This window comes from Carettochelys insculpta, chromosome 10, assembly GCF_033958435.1.
Source record: "Carettochelys insculpta isolate YL-2023 chromosome 10, ASM3395843v1, whole genome shotgun sequence".
In the NCBI taxonomy this organism is placed as follows: domain Eukaryota; kingdom Metazoa; phylum Chordata; order Testudines; family Carettochelyidae; genus Carettochelys; species Carettochelys insculpta.
In genome coordinates this window covers 3113282-3128499 of record NC_134146.1, presented here as the reverse complement: position 1 = coordinate 3128499, position 15218 = coordinate 3113282, and the positions used below count along the sequence as shown (strand labels likewise).

Below are 15218 nucleotides of genomic sequence, written 5' to 3'. Positions count from 1 at the left end.
GGGAGGGGCGGCATACCTGCTTACCAACAACTGGGCCGCGGTGCCCCCTCTTCCCCACGAACCCCACAGTCTGCACCCAAAAGGGTCTGCTGCTGAACGCGATTGTCCTCCTGAGGGCAGGGAAGTAAGAAGTGTTACAGATGGGGCAGCAGGGGCTTGGCCCGTTGTAGCCTGGGGCTCCTCCAGTCTGCGGGTGGGGGCTTGGAGCTTTTCCTTTTATCAGGGAGCAAAGGCTTTGGGGCTCTCCCATACGGGTGCAGGGCATTAGGTGAGGGAGGCTTGCCTCCCTAACGTGGGGCTTCAACGGACACCTATCCACAAAGCCAACATTAGCAGAACATCCCTGAGTTTTCCAAGGCAAGCTCTCGAAAGCAGAGGACTGCCAGAACTGAGGTGGTCTGTATAACGTTAGTTTAGCGCTCCAGTAGCCCAATGGCCTGGTCTTTAATTACATCATCATGTACTAATACAGACCCAGAACCTCCTTAATTCTGGCATTGCCTGACTTTTGCAACTTCACTAGTATTTTTAACACTGGATTTGGAGGGTGATGTGCAGCTTGACATTGCATATGGTATGTCGTTGGTCAGCTCCGTTGTTTGAAGCCCACTAAGCCTTGGTCGTTCCAATATAATATTTCAGTTGCGTAAAATGCAAAAGACACAACAATCTCCTTTTGCATGGAGGGAGTGGTGCTGATTTACATCAGCTGCAGATCTGGGCGTGTAAATTCAGGGTCCCTGTGTTTCCAGGAATACCCTTGCCATAACACAGCACAGACGGTTAAGAGCAATATCTCCTCAACTTCTCTGGAACACAAAGAGAAAGAGGCGTCTAAGGCCGAGTCCAAATTTAGTAAATTTGGGTCCTGTCAAGCTCTGTAGCCAGCAACACAGGCATACTCTGGGTTCTCACATGCCTCGTGCACTTCCTGTATATTGTCAGAGCACTAGTGAGAATCAACCTCCTTAATATGATGTAAGTTGGTTCTCATTATAAATTCCCTCCTCCTCTGTGTGCCTGGCTGTCTGGGAACCATTTGTCTTTACTGTCATTTTCTGCATGGAAGGACCTTCCTGGGTATCTCAAGCAAAATTTCAATACAACTTTGATTTGTGTTATCAAAACTTATTTCCCATAAAATCCAGCTTACTGATAGCCCAACACCCCAGTCCTAGGACTTGGGATGGCAGGAGGGACAGGGCAGGGCAGGGCAGGGCAGGCCTGTCCCCACCCAAACAGAGACATCACAGCTGCTGGGGCAGGCACTGAGGGCATCAGATCTGGGCCAGATCCTCAGCTGATGTAAACCAGGACCAGACCCTTGGTGGTGATTTACACCAGCTGAGGATTTTCTCCTGAAGTCCTTCCCCGGCAAAGGCTTTTGCCATGGTCCACAACAGAGCCAGGGCTTCACTCTTTGCCGTGCTTGGACTCAGGTACAGTTCAGCACAGTGGTATTTACCCTCCACTGAGTAAATCTGAACCCTGCAAAAACACACTGATCATTTTGGCTTGAGTGGCAGTAAGTTGGGGTTAATGTTTTGAGTTCATCCTGAAATTCCAAGGACAAAACAGGTCATTGATTAGTATAAAAACAGGCTACAAAAGGGCCCCGACTTTTAGAAATGGAATGAGTAATTTCCTTTGCCCTTTGAGAAACTACCTCCCGTCTAGCCATTGTGAGAGATGGAGACGCAGATAAGGGGTGCCTTTTCCGTGTATTAGTCCTGAAAGAGGCTACATGTAAATCTACAACTAGGTTTGGAGGATAAAGATTGTTATCAATAAATGTTGGCAAATATCTGTTTCACTGGACACATGCAAATCAATGCAAACAATTCCATAGTTAAAGATCAAAGTACACAGGGAAGCAAAAGAATAAATATGCCTTTTTGGAACTCACTAGGCCCTGATGTAACAGGATTTACATTGTAATATAATGTTTGACAGATTGTTGTAATGGTTAGAAAATTCTAAGGCCACGTCAACCCAGATTAACCCTCTCATCGACCTTCCTGTTTGAGGACGGGCAGGTAAGTTGATTACGGATAAGTCGAGTCAAGCTACACAGTTGCTGTAGCTCGAATTGCATATCTGAAATCGACATCTTTGGCTAGTGTAGACCTGACCTACCTTTCTGGGTCTCTCAAAAACAAGCTGTTCTTTAGCACCTTAAAGACTAACAAAATTATGTATTAGCAGATGAACTTTCTTGGGTAAGACCCACTTCTTCAGAGTTCACTGCCATGAAATCGTTATGGTGCTACTCACCTGCTGTCCCTTCTCCCCCCCCCCCCACATAATTTGCAACCGCTGTGAAAATTTAACAAATGCTCACAAATGAACTGCTCTGTTGCATGTCAAAATTACACAAAATCTCTCTGAGAGAAGTGAACTGAAATGCCAAAGAAGAACTAATGAATTATGGGACCAGAACTACATCTGGCTTAATGCAGCTCTTCTGCCAGCGGCGGAGCTAGGTGGATCTTTAACAGCTGGATCTGGCCCACCATGCTTGATTATTTGCCCTGTTTGCTGGGAGTGCAGGTGTGCTGGTTTGGTAAGAGACACGGGGCTGTTCTTGTCCCCCATTCTGCTCTGCTTCTGAAAGGGGAAACGCGGGGCTGGTCAGAGGCTGGAATCACAGGTGCTCTGAGCAGCACCATGAGGAGGGGAGGTTGCTCTGAGAACAAGGAGCGCCGTGAGGTGGCCAGTGGCGTGATATGGAGTGTGACCGGGTGGGAGGATGCAGGAGAAGGGCTGAAATACTCGAGGGGCAGGTTCTGGGAGGGGCTGAGGGCCTTCCCCCTCCTCTGCCTCGTTTGCCTCCCCAAAGCCCCTAGAAGCCCCCTCTGTGGAGGAGAACTCCCCCTGTGCCGGGTGCTGCACAAGCCCACAGCTACTTTGTGGTGCTGGGGAACTCACAAGCTAAAGATGGGACCGTTTGGGTGTGTTGAGCACTGTGAATGAGCAAAGGGGGCGAGTATTAAGTATTATTCATTATTATCAAATATTCCACTGTGTCCTACGCGCCCCCTCATTCCCACTCCCAGCCCCCACTCCCACTACCTGAGCTTTGTGGTTTCAAGGGCCTTTATCGCCCCCCGGAGAGGAGCTCGAAGAGTGGGGAAGTCTCACATACCCCATTCGCACAGAGCAGCCAGCAGGCTCTCCCCTCCTGCTTATTTGGCAATAAGTCTCTTGGGTAAAAATTCCACTTTAATTGATTTGCCAGATGACTGATTTAAGCTACTATTTTTTTTTTGATGTAGATATAAAGATTTGCATTGTTCTCACCATACACTGGGAAAGCCAATGGGAAAAGAGTCTGCGCCCAGCTGGAGATGCAGCGTTCCCATGTCCACGGTTTCGGAGATAACCAATCAAAACTGTTGAAAATGTAGCCGGGGTCTGCCCACCAACACCTGAATGCCCCGTGTGTGAGAGGGCTGGAATCACAGAGATGGGGAGGAGCCCTGTGGTGTTATCCATCTCGTCTCTAGGGCTTCTCCCTCCATACCATCAGTGGTTGTTGAAAGGTGGGCGCACATGTGGGTGTCTTGAGGGGTAGACCCCCCCCCCCCCCCCGCACTCCCAAGGCGGAGGTGAGCTCTGCAGATGCAGCTCTGAATTCTGCGAAGGGTCACTCATGCGAAGGCGGACTTTTACATCGCAAGGTTTCAGAACCTGAAGGGGAAAGGACACTGCTCCGAATCTTCAGGGTGAGTGCTTGGTGCCTCGTGGTTTAAACAAATTGCAAAATGCTCCCCAAAGCCAAGCTGTTGCTGTGGCAACTGGAGCCACTCACCTCTGCCTGGTAGCCTCTGGGCGCTGGTGTAGCTGCAGGACTTTGGTGCCTGTATTCTTGGCTGCGGGTGGGGCTAGGGGAGAGTAGAACGAGGCCCAATGGGTGAAGGCGCCAGAGCTCGGTTCATTCAGCCCAGCTATGGGCGTGGGCGATTGTAGATTTCCCCTTGTTAACTTCACTGTAATTTGCTGCTGCAGAGAGATGGCTACAGCTTGTCACCTGCTCGTTTGTGGCTGAGTTTACAAAACACACAGCATGGCAGACAGCAAGCACTGAATAATGGGTTATTAAAATGCCGTCCCCCCCGAGCTGTGGGTTTAAAAATTAATTAAATAAATAAATAAACAAAACCAAAAGCCTTGTAGGCAGAGTGGGATCCATCTGACATTTCTAGTTGCTACAGGCCCAGGAAACAAAGGATCTGAATTAACACCGAAAGTAATTCAGCCTAAATTTCTTGCCAAGTAAATGTAACCTGCAGCGCAAGGCCGTGAGACTAAATGCTGGGAAATCTGCTGCTGCTGTGGTTTGCAAATCATGCTGCTGAGTGCAGGGAAGCATCCCGGTGAACAGGGAAGGCGGGTGATGGGCGGGGGGTGAAAGATCTTGTCATTCAGCTGCCAGGTGCAGCTGCACTGCAGCTGTAGGTGTGATTTCCAGCATGGGCGCAAGGACTCAGGGACCAGAATGCAGGTCCTGCAAAGCCTGAGACACAGCACCTTCAGGAGCCCATGCAAAGCCACAGCCAGGGAGCAGTGTGAAGAGTAGGCACCACAGGAAGTACCGCCCAAGAGACCCAGAGTGACAGCACCTTGTGGCCCTTTGATTGGTCAGAAGCCCTATTTAACTATGGAGGGAGCCCCAGGAAGTTGGACAACCATATCGACTTTCGGCCCACTGTGACCGCGGACTGTACCTTGACACCTGCTCTGAGCCTGACCCTCCTGACTGCAGCCTGGCGCTGCCTCTGGTCTCTGACTTCGAGCCCGACTCTTATTATTGAACTGGAACGTGGAGCTTCCTCTGACCGCAGCCCAGTGGCAGCCACTCTCCTGCCCGTGCCGTGGCCCGTCCCACAAGGTACCTCTGCGGGCGCTAGCTCTGACTGAGCTCCTGTGCCCAACACAGCACTGTGGCTGCAGCCTGGCACCAGCTCACCGCCTGAGGATGTACCTGGAGTCGTGCTTGCTCCGCCCCAGTGTACATATTTACACAAACTCTATCCAGCTTCACCAGTGGAGAAACTCACACCAGAATGCCCTGCAGGCTTGTTCACTCCCCTCTGTGGTGGACCACTTGAGGTCCAATCCCTTCCCCTTGCCAGGCAGAGGGGGGATTGAACTGGCCTCCCCTTCACACGGCGTGAGCTCCCTAACCACTGGGCTGAAGGCTAGAAGGGAGGCGTCCTTCCCCTGCCCATTCTGTGCTCCGAGCACACCTCTCAGAGTGGACCTTGCAGGTAGCACATGTGCCGAGAGGCAGGAACTGAGGTGCCAGGGGAACTGAAAACCTGAGTCCAGGCAGCTACAGGGTCAGGCAGGAGCTGAATGGGGGCTGTGTGGATCGGGGTAGTGCCTGACCCTGGGCTTTAGGTGCCTAGGCTCCATTGTGGGTCTGTAGGTGTTCATCTCCATGGCTGGGTTCTCCAGTGGAGCAATGGGGAGAACAGAACTTCCCAGCCTTTGTTGGGAGACAATATTCAGTGGTCTGAGTGAGATGCACACGTCCTGCAGGAATGGGGACATACAACAACTTAGACAGACGTATGAAGGAATAAAACACACAGTCCCCTTTCTGCTTTTCCTCATCCCAGAACTGTGAGGGAGGCTTGAAAGGGGAATAAAAGTTCGGAGCCATTGGGGTGGGTGAGAGCTTTTACTTACATGGACATTTAAAATGTCACTGTCCGGAAGGCAGGACCACAGCTGAAGGAAAAGAGGAAGAAAATCAACAATTGTAACAAACCCCTGCAGTGGGGAAGGTTTGAGCTACCATTCGTAGGGTATCATTATATTCACTGCTACTGAACATGGATATCACAGTACTAGCGAGAGGCCTCAGCCGCTCAGAGATTCAATGAGCAAGGTACTATTCCTGCGTGAAGCACGTAACAGATCAGAATTTCCAAACACATCTTAGGGGTCAGATTCGGAGGGTCATTGGGACAGCTAAGGAAGCAGTCGGACAGCCAATGAGATTTTAAAAAGCTCTTATCAGCACCTGCAGACCCCTATGAAAATTTGACCCTGATGTTCAGTAGAGCTTTGGCTCCCAAAACCAACATGACTTTTGAGAAAGGGGCTCAGATTCCTGGACCACTGAGTTGCTTTGGAAATTTTGACTGTAAAGGACAAGACATAGGTACCCTTGGTGATGACATGATAATTAGACCCCCGCCTTGCTATGCAAATCTAGCTCCTGGGAAAACTTGGGGGAAAGGTGGCTTCTGAGAGATTCTCTTCCACAATGCGGTCAGCAGATAGAAAATGGCTGAAAGTCACCAAGAAGAAATACGTGTTCTGAATGGTTTATTTGAATCACTGTCAGGCCTGGAAGGATCAACTCATTCTGCTAGATTCAGCTATTCAGTCTTATTTTGTTGCTCTTCATCACTGCGCTTTGCGCCTTGAATAAGGACCTCATACGTGGTGGGGCAGTACATTTTGTACAGATTTTCTACCAAGGTGTTACTTCCTGCAACCACCGTCTCGTGATCCTTATTCATGAAGTTCCACAGGTGCAAAGCATAGGAGTTGTTGAAGACAGGGCTTGTCTCCCAGACCTCGTAGTACCGCCTCCATGCTGGGTAGGGAATGGGGTAGAAGCGCTGGGGATGTAAGAAGGAAATGTTACGACAGCTCAGGTCCTCCACATCGTGGAAATTGGTCAGGTTGCACAATGCCTGGAGCCTCCTCGTCATTAGGACTGGGCCTTGATTTCCCCAAACGGCTCCATTGTAGTTTTGAACAAAATCCTCCATGCAACCCCAAATGAACCAGTGACGCTGAGGAAAGCCAAAAACCCCATTGCTTGACTCCCGGGAAGCCTGGGCCGCCAGGAAGTTTGTCACTGGAATAGGCCTGGTAGAGATGACATCTGTGTCCAAATAGATCCCACCATATTTCCAGACGAGTGCAAGTCGGCTGGCGTCAGAGCTGACATGAACCCAGTATTCTTCTTGGCGTGCATTTATCTGCAGAGCAGGAAAGGGATCACAGACATGCAATTGACTTCAGTCTGGAAAAGCGCCGCACCTGCTCTATTCGCTATTTATTATATAAGCTCTCGGCAGGTCTATCCCAACTTTAGTTTCTTAAAGGCTACATCTACACTATGAGATACATTTGAATTTATTAATATTGATTTTGTAACGCTGGATTTTATAAATTCTACTCTGATGATCATCACCTCCCCACATGCTCCTCACAAAGATGACTTATTGCTGCCATGCTCAATCAGCAAACATCCACTATCTCACAGTCCTCTCATCCCTGTAACAGTCTGGGTATTTTTGCTGGTATCTGACATCATCTTCCCATGTTGCGTTGCCCTTATTCTCCTCCCGTGGTAAGCAAACGTTCATCTTTCCAGGCAGAAAGAAGGAAAGGTAGGGCATCAATAAAGATGGCAAAGCTAATGGAAATCTTTCTTCTTTAACTGAATTATCAAGGATTTTATAAAAATCAGCAAGTGAGTGTCTTCTCAGCTGGCCCTCCACTGACTGTCCCCCCTCCCTTGATTGCATCTGGTCCCTGAAAATAACACGGGGACAATGAAAAGCACAAAGAAAGAGCTGATAGGAATGTTTTTGAAAATAGAGAGTTGCTGAAGGGAAGGTATTTCACCTCCCTGTTCATTCCACAGCTTCTGTACACAATCTGTATTCTCAGCTGGCCCTCCAACCACTCTTCTCTGCAAGAAGTTAGAAGAAAGAGGATAGAAAAGGCAAGGAAAAAAAAGATTTTTATCTTCCCTCTTAGCTACACAGAAGTTGCCAATATGGGGGATGACAGCAATGCTTCGAAAGTCTTAGCCACTGGGGGAGAATTTCCCCCCCCCCCCCCCGGTGGCAGAAATGTCCTGAATATCTTAGCCACTGGGGGGAGACCTCCCCCACCCAGCAGCAGCAAACTCCCAAAATTCTTTCCTGCCCTTAGAGCCTTAGCCATGTGCAAGCCAGGACGCGGTGCTGCCTGGTAGCCTGGTCAGCACTGAATGGCCTTTAATTGGATTGGGGGCCACCCACGTGATGTGGCTGAGCGTGGGAAGGACCCTGACTGCATGGCACCTGTGGGGGAGCGAGGGGAGTTTGCACACAAATGTAAACAGCTGAGAAGGAGTTTCTCTGCCTCATGCAAACACAACCCCCACAACAGCCTTGCTGCCATGCAGTGCGGCAGGGTAGCAGCTGGTGCCAGGCAGCGCAGAAAAAAATAACTAGTGTAAAGACAGAGCCACAAACACAGGGGCTATTTGTAATGGGTAGATGCGGTCACAGCACTAATAGCAAAGAAAGACATTTCTCAGGCTCATACAAACACGACCCCACAGCCACAGGCTTTCTTGTTCCGATTTGAAATTCACAGTCTTCCTGGTACCTAATGCTGGCGCACCTGAAGAGCAGCAGCCAGAGCGGAGCAGTGAGGGCCATTGTGGGGTACGTGGAAGCTAATAAATTTGATTTAAAGATGTGGCGCTTCCACACTGGCCTTTAATCGGACTTTTGAATTCGAACTTGACGCCACACCTAGCCAGTTCCCACGATATTATGACATTGATGTTAGTGCTCCCTAAGTCGAACTAATAATATTTACAGTGAAGACAGTCCGATGGTAATATCAAGCTAACTGCCTTAAACTCAAATTTATCTCATAGCGGAGGGGTAGCCCAACTCTTACTGGCTGTTTTTCTTTTTTAGTTAAGAGATATTGGCAACAAAGACCAGAGCAGATGTAGATTTTATTGGGTGTGGCTGTACAAGTGTGTCCAATGCCATGGAAACATCCAGTATTTATGAAATAATGGCTGCGTCTACACTACAGACATAACTTTGAAGTTGCTTACTTCGAAGTACAACTTATACGTTACAACAAATATGGAAGTTGTACTTCGAAGTAAGCGACTTTTAAGTTGAGCGTCGACACACACCCGACTTCGAAGTTAAAATTTGAAGTAGGGGACTACTCCATTCCCGGGAATGGAGTAAGGACTTCAAAGTTGGGCTCCCTACTTCGAAGTTAGCTTCAAAGTTAGTTCCTAGTGTAGATGCACCCAGTGAGAATATGAATCATTAACTGTTACAGCCACAAGGGAACACACCTCCCCCCCCCCCCCCGCCAGAGCCATCTCAGTTTACGCACCCAAACTGAGAGAGTCTCATGAACATCACTGGGCTTCGGAACGGGCCTCTCCTGGCAATCTCGACAGAAGATAGGAAGTGAGAGAGAATGGGACATGCAGATGCATGGAGGGCTGGTGTACCAGTATAGCCACCAGCTGCCTGTTTATTCTACAAATAAGGAAGTCCTTAACTGTCATGGCTGTCAGTAGACCCATGAAAACATGAAGCAAGTGTAGAGTATTGTTGTGGTGCCTCCCTGCATTTCATCTGGGTCAAAACAAGAACTCATAGGCATATGAACGGTCTGAACAACACTGCTATGAGGCATGGGTGGAGCCTGGAAAAGTACCACTTCCTTTCTCCCCCAGTTACACCTGACCTCTGAATTCCCCTCTCACTTCTGGAGATTGCTTGCAAACACTTCCACTGCTGTCAGACCTGTAACAAGCACCTAAATCATGCTTCCCAAATAGTAAATGTTCACTTTAGTTTTACACGGAAGGAAACTGTTGAAGCAAAACTTACTTATCAAAAATTATCTTTTTGGAGAAGATAGTGAAGGCAAGAATACATGGTTATCAAGCTTATTATTCCCATGTTCCATTTGCCATAAAAAAGGGGTCCATCCTGGCTGTACTCAACCAGTTTCATGTTATTTTTTTTTATTTATTTCTACCACCTCTACTTTAAATCATGTTCAAAAACATTTCCCTCTTTACATTTCCTCTCACCTTACGATACCATGGGAGCAGGGGTGTCTCCTGGAACAAAGCGTCCATCTGGAGAGGAATAATGTAGACGTTCTCCATGGCAGATAAGAGGGAGAAGGCTGGGTAAGCGGAATTTGAATCCAGCCATGCGTTATTTTTCAGCCCTTGCATGAGGAAAACAACAGGTCTGTCCTGGTAGATCCGGGCAGCAGATTCCACAGAACATGAAACCAAATGAGGAGGCTCCAGGCGGTCTGTGGTCTCCACAAATATGATGCTTCTGCTTTGGCTCATCACATCCTCTTCCCTCAAGAACTGCTTTGCAGTAGGCACACACGAGAAGACACAGATGTACTGCAGGGAGAGTTTATATAAAACAGCAAAGACAAAGACAAAAAAGAGATAGAGTGCTATTTGGAGCTCCTTCAGCATCCTTGCTTTCCTTTGGACATCTGAGCCTTTAAAAGGAAAAAGTCAACGTCAGTTGTCCATTGTTTATCCCCAGGAGAAATATGTGAGAGGAAAGGATTTCAGAAGTTATTGTTACCTTGGATTATTTCTTATGCGATTGATAGCATATTGCAAAACTGGGGAATCAAGAGTTAAACCACGTCACATACCCGACAGGGCAGGAGCCTCTTTGACTCAGGCAGCAGTTTACGAAAAAGTTTCGTCAGCTGTCTCTGGGTTAGAATCCTGAAGGCTTCCCTCATCAAACCAGAGATGTTCTCCATGTGGCAATGAACTTCAGTGGCAGTGAAAAGGAAGGAAAGATTGACTTGAACCTAACTGAGCCACATCTTTTATTCAAACAAAGGACCCACTGAGCTAAGGGATGCTGAGTGTTAAGACCCAGGTAAAGGTGCTACTAAGAGGTCAACCTTCCGTCTTTTCATGGGAGCTTCATATATGGGAGCAAAAGGTTCAACAGTCACTCACACCTTTCTGATCGCAGGAGATCCCAAGGGAAGTGGGCAGGATATTTTCTGTGTATATTCTCATGGTAAGGTATTGGGTTTCTCTTAGTAATAGCCGTCTACTTGGCCATGCAGTCTCTGTGGAACTCAGGTTATGGTCCCTTTGCCCTCTATTACCTCTTGGCTGAGCGAAGTGAAAAATAAATGTGCCAGCTAAATTCAGCCTTTCCGCACAACCCCACAGGAGGCCAGTAGATCAGAGGTTGCTGCATGAAGGAGGCAGGATTTGCACCAACACCTGGACCAGACTGCGTTTCAGGTGTATTCACTCTGGGGCTGATGCTTGATTGCATCTTACCGGTGCATGTCCATTACAGACAGATCTGCCAATGCTTATGAATCAGCCAGGCTGAGATTTTGACCAGCAGCCTCAGTGCCAAAGGGGGACCCTCATTTTATATTTTGGATAACGCTGTAAGACAGAAAGTGCTGTGATATGTACCTGGGCTGCTGCCAAAGACTCTTCCTGATAGCACCCGTCCCTGGAATCCTACTGTGAAGAGGTCCCCAGCATAAGGGGCTCAGCTTAGCTTATGCAGCTGAATGTAGCCCCAGCCTTTCTGCCTGATTCCCATTCACCCATCCCCAGAGCCCTCCCTGGTTTGCTGTCAGACGGGAAAGGACCATGCACAGACCCAGGACCAAGCACCTGTACACATGGTGCTTCTGGGCATGATCTCCCTCTGGGACAGTTGTGATTTCATACCTGTTCTGATTGTATTTTGCATTAAAAATTATTCAGCCTTTCCACAGAATAGACAGCAGGTGTGCAAGGGTTGTGTATATTCAGAATCGTTCCCCCGGGATTCCCAGCGAACTGTGATAAGTCTAGTATACAAAAGGCAGATCAATTCATAATGCTGGGGCTCTCACACACATGTGGTGGGGAGAGGGGCTGGTTTTCCTCCCTGCTCTGACTGTTTTAAAATATTATTGGACATTTTTTTCAGTCAGCTGAAACTTTTAAACCGCAAATTTCTGTTAGTTCAGATTTGGATTGAGGACTAAGGAGCTGTGAATTCCTTTTCTATCTGAACCGACTCACCCACATCATAACTGTAAAGCCACACAGACTGCAAGAAAAGTTAAATTGTGTCCGTATCTAGCTATCAGTCATCGCTGTACAAACCGTCACCGTGCATAGCTATCTGGGACCCATCGCCGTGGGAGCTGAGCACCTTCCATTACTTAAAAGAACCAGCTCTCTATGTCTCTGCTGCTTCCTTGACACCAAGAAGCAGACTTAAGTTTTTTTCTTGTTTCTTACGAAGGAATCTGTGTAAATGCAGGTTCTCTCATGGGACTGTCTGGATGAAAGGGGCTGGGTTTTGCATTTGGCTCTGCATGCAGCGAGGGTGGTGATAGTTCTTAGCTCTTCTGGCAATGGATTTCCAGTGACACAGTTATCTGTAGGAGACATTTCACCTGCTGAGCCGCACAGGCCAGTTCTCTCTTTTACAAATCTGCTATAGTCTGTTACTGATTAATTACAAATTAAATGAAAAGTTGAAACCTTCAAGTGCACATCAATGTCAGTTGTGTTTTAGATTTAAGCCCAGACTCACAATAAATTTCCATCCTCTGGGGAACCTCTAGAGTCAATAATGTGTAATATATCATATAGTTAATACATTCATGAAAGGAAAACAAACTATATTCGATCTCATGATACAATTTCCCCCTTGTTCTCTTGTGAGGTAGTTGTAAACAAATCAAAACTCACCGTCTTTGATAAGTAAAAGCCAGACCGAGCTTGCAGTCTGTTGGAAACCAATGCTGAATTACTTTGAATGAGGACGCTTTCAAAAAGTAGGCATAAGAATTATCAGGAAGGTAGGAGAAGCCCAGGACCCGGTGCCTATGACTGCAGACTCCCTGGGCAGTACATTCACGCTAGGTAGAACTTTCCGAGTGGTATCTTTTGCCTTGCTTTTCTAGCCTCGCACTGGCATTTGCGCACTGTTTGCATTGCGATAAGAGGAAGAACCGCTACATTTTCAATTTGTAGGCCTCTGAGCACATGCGAGGTTGATGCACAAAAACATGTACCTCTGCAGTGCAATGAGGAGGATTTTCCAAAGGACAAATGGAGGCTCTGCTGCTTTGAAGGTGCTCGGCTGTTCTGCTAACCCAGTGAAGGAGTATCTTCCTCCCTGGACCTGAAATGGGCCTCGAGCATGCTCTGGCACATGTGCACTGTCCTTGGAGAGCTGCCGTGTTCTCTGCAGAGGAGAGGTGCAGGTGGGTGGTGTGCGGTGCAAGTCTACAAATCCATCCTGAGGAGTTTGTGAGGGATTGGCAGTGTCTCCTGAAACACGGACTAATGTTCTTCTGGGCAGCGGCCCCTACAAGGGTGCTGCTGCTGCCTGATGTCCAGCCACGCTAAATGCCTGGTCTGAAAGTTCCCTCCCCACACCAGACCCCTTCAGAAGATGAGACGCGTGACGTGTTCCCGGGTGCTGGACCACCATGGGGAGGTGGTGGCTGGTGACAGAGCAGAACTCCTTTGTTTTGCCATACGACCCTCGCCCCCCGGGGAGGCTGCCGTGAGAAGGGTGTGAACCTGGAGTAAGCCAAGACGCTCTCTCATCTCTTGCCTGTCCCAGGGTATTGTAATGACTACCCCTCCAAGCTCCGTCAAAGGGCACTCAGACAGGCCATCTCGACTTCCAGGGGCTCGCAAGTTCCCACGTGGTCTCTGACTGAAGGCGGCAGTCTGGCAGCGCTGCCTAGTGACCTGTAACCCCTCAGGTGTAGCCAGGCCCCTGCGCGCAAGGACTCCTGGGCACCTCTGCAAGTATCGTCCCTGCACCCTTCTGAGAAAGCTCGCTCGGGATACGTAGATGCTGACCGGGAATTGATCTGCCCCGTCCATGGAGAGCATCACTTTTTCATCCCTTTTCTTTGAGACGGCCTTTGGCCGTGGAGTTTGCTGGTGGCGTGCTGCTGTTCGTCACCTGGCTGGTACAGTGAGGCCAGGCCAGGCAGCTGGTGTTGGCTGTTCTCTGGTTCACGCCCAACAGAAGCAATTTGCACCAAGTGAACCTCACAGGCAGCTCCACGGGGAAGCTATGGGCAGCCACACTCAGCATCCTTATCACTCTGTCTTCATTCCTTTCTAACTCTCCATTGGCCTCTTCCCAGCCCATTAGAACAGGTTACATGTTGCACACAGAGGTTCAGGGACACAGCACCCACCAAGCCAGAGAATTACTCCCATTGAAATATGACTGCCCTCTGCTCGCCCCACTTCTCCGCAGCTGTGTTGCTCCCCAGGTTGCTTAGCCCTTGGAAACCCAGTGCGGCAGCCTAGTTCCTGCTGTGTTTGTTTTCTGAGCAGGAACTGAGTGCTTCCTGTTTGAGATGGCTCATGGAGGATGTAGCGTTTTCATACTGGCGTAACACAGCACTGCAAACACTTGCCATGATATCTTATCGAGCTATTCCGCTCTTAATTGATAAATAATAGAATGCGGGTTATGCCAGGTGGTTTCAATTTACCCTGAGTGCAGATTTCCTTACACTGCAAATGAGTGTCTATTCTTGCCTAGATAAACCTTAACGCAACAGCGTGAAGTAGAAATGGCAACATGGAGAGGGTGAACATCCATCCCGTATTAGGCGGGATGGTTCCATATTTGGTGCAGCGGCTGGCGGGAGTGACTTCGCTGAGCCTCGGGGATGTGGGCTTGGTGGGTCTGGGAGGAGCTGCCTCTCCCCCAGTATCTCCGCATGCCATATTTGGACAGGGAGATATGGTCACCCTAAACATGGAATCATAGAACGCTACAGCCGGAAGGGACCTCGAGAAGTCATCAAGTCCAGTCCCCTGCCCTCATGGCAGGACCAAGCCCCATCTACATCATCTGTGTTAGATATTTATCCAACCCGTTCTTAAATATCTCAAGCAATGGAGATTCCACAACCTCCCTTCGTCACTTATGCCAGTGTTTAACCACCCTGACAGTTAGGAAGGCTTTTCCTGATGTCCAACCAAAACCTCCCTTGCTACTATTTAAGCTCATTTCTTGTTGTCCTATGGTCAGAGTCTATGGAGAATAACTTTTCTCCCTGTAACACCCTTGTAGGTGCTTGAACTCTGCTATCATGTACCCTCTCAGCCTTCTCTTTTCTAAGCTAAACAAACCCAGTTCTTTTAATCTTCTATTATAGGTCATATTTTCTTGACCTTTAATCATTTTGTTGCTCTTTTCTGGTGCCTTTTAATTTTCTCCACATCTTTTCTAAAATGTGGTCCCAGAACTGGACACAGTAGTCCAGTTGAGACCTAATCAGAGCAGAGAAGAGGGGAAGAATTACTTCTCGAGTCTTACTTACAACACTCTACTTCATGCATCCCGGCATCATGTTTGCTTTTT

The 15218-nt window shown here is 48.4% G+C and overlaps 1 protein-coding gene across 1 annotated transcript; it reads right to left on the bottom strand.

Annotated features, from left to right (window-relative positions):
* Nucleotides 1–6301: 6301 nt before the first annotated feature.
* Nucleotides 6302–10306, bottom strand: LOC142018484 (alpha-1,4-N-acetylglucosaminyltransferase-like). The gene is made up of 2 exons (XM_075004353.1): nucleotides 9884–10306; nucleotides 6302–7004 (listed from the first exon to the last, which is right to left on the bottom strand). Exons 1-2 carry the CDS (start codon nucleotides 10292–10294, stop codon nucleotides 6393–6395), a joined length of 1023 nt encoding a protein of 340 aa, XP_074860454.1. The 5' UTR covers nucleotides 10295–10306; the 3' UTR covers nucleotides 6302–6392.
* Between the last annotated feature and the right edge of the window lie 4912 nt (nucleotides 10307–15218).

Bases quoted from the DNA above. Each gene is read 5' to 3' on its own strand.
- LOC142018484 (XM_075004353.1), bottom strand. From the start codon at position 10,294: ATGCTGAAGGAGCTCCAAATAGCACTCTATCTCTTTTTTGTCTTTGTC. The intron at 7,005-9,883 runs GTGAGAGGAAAT...CCTGCTCTGCAG, and splicing joins TGCTCCCATGGTATCGTAAG to ATAAATGCACGCCAAGAAGA.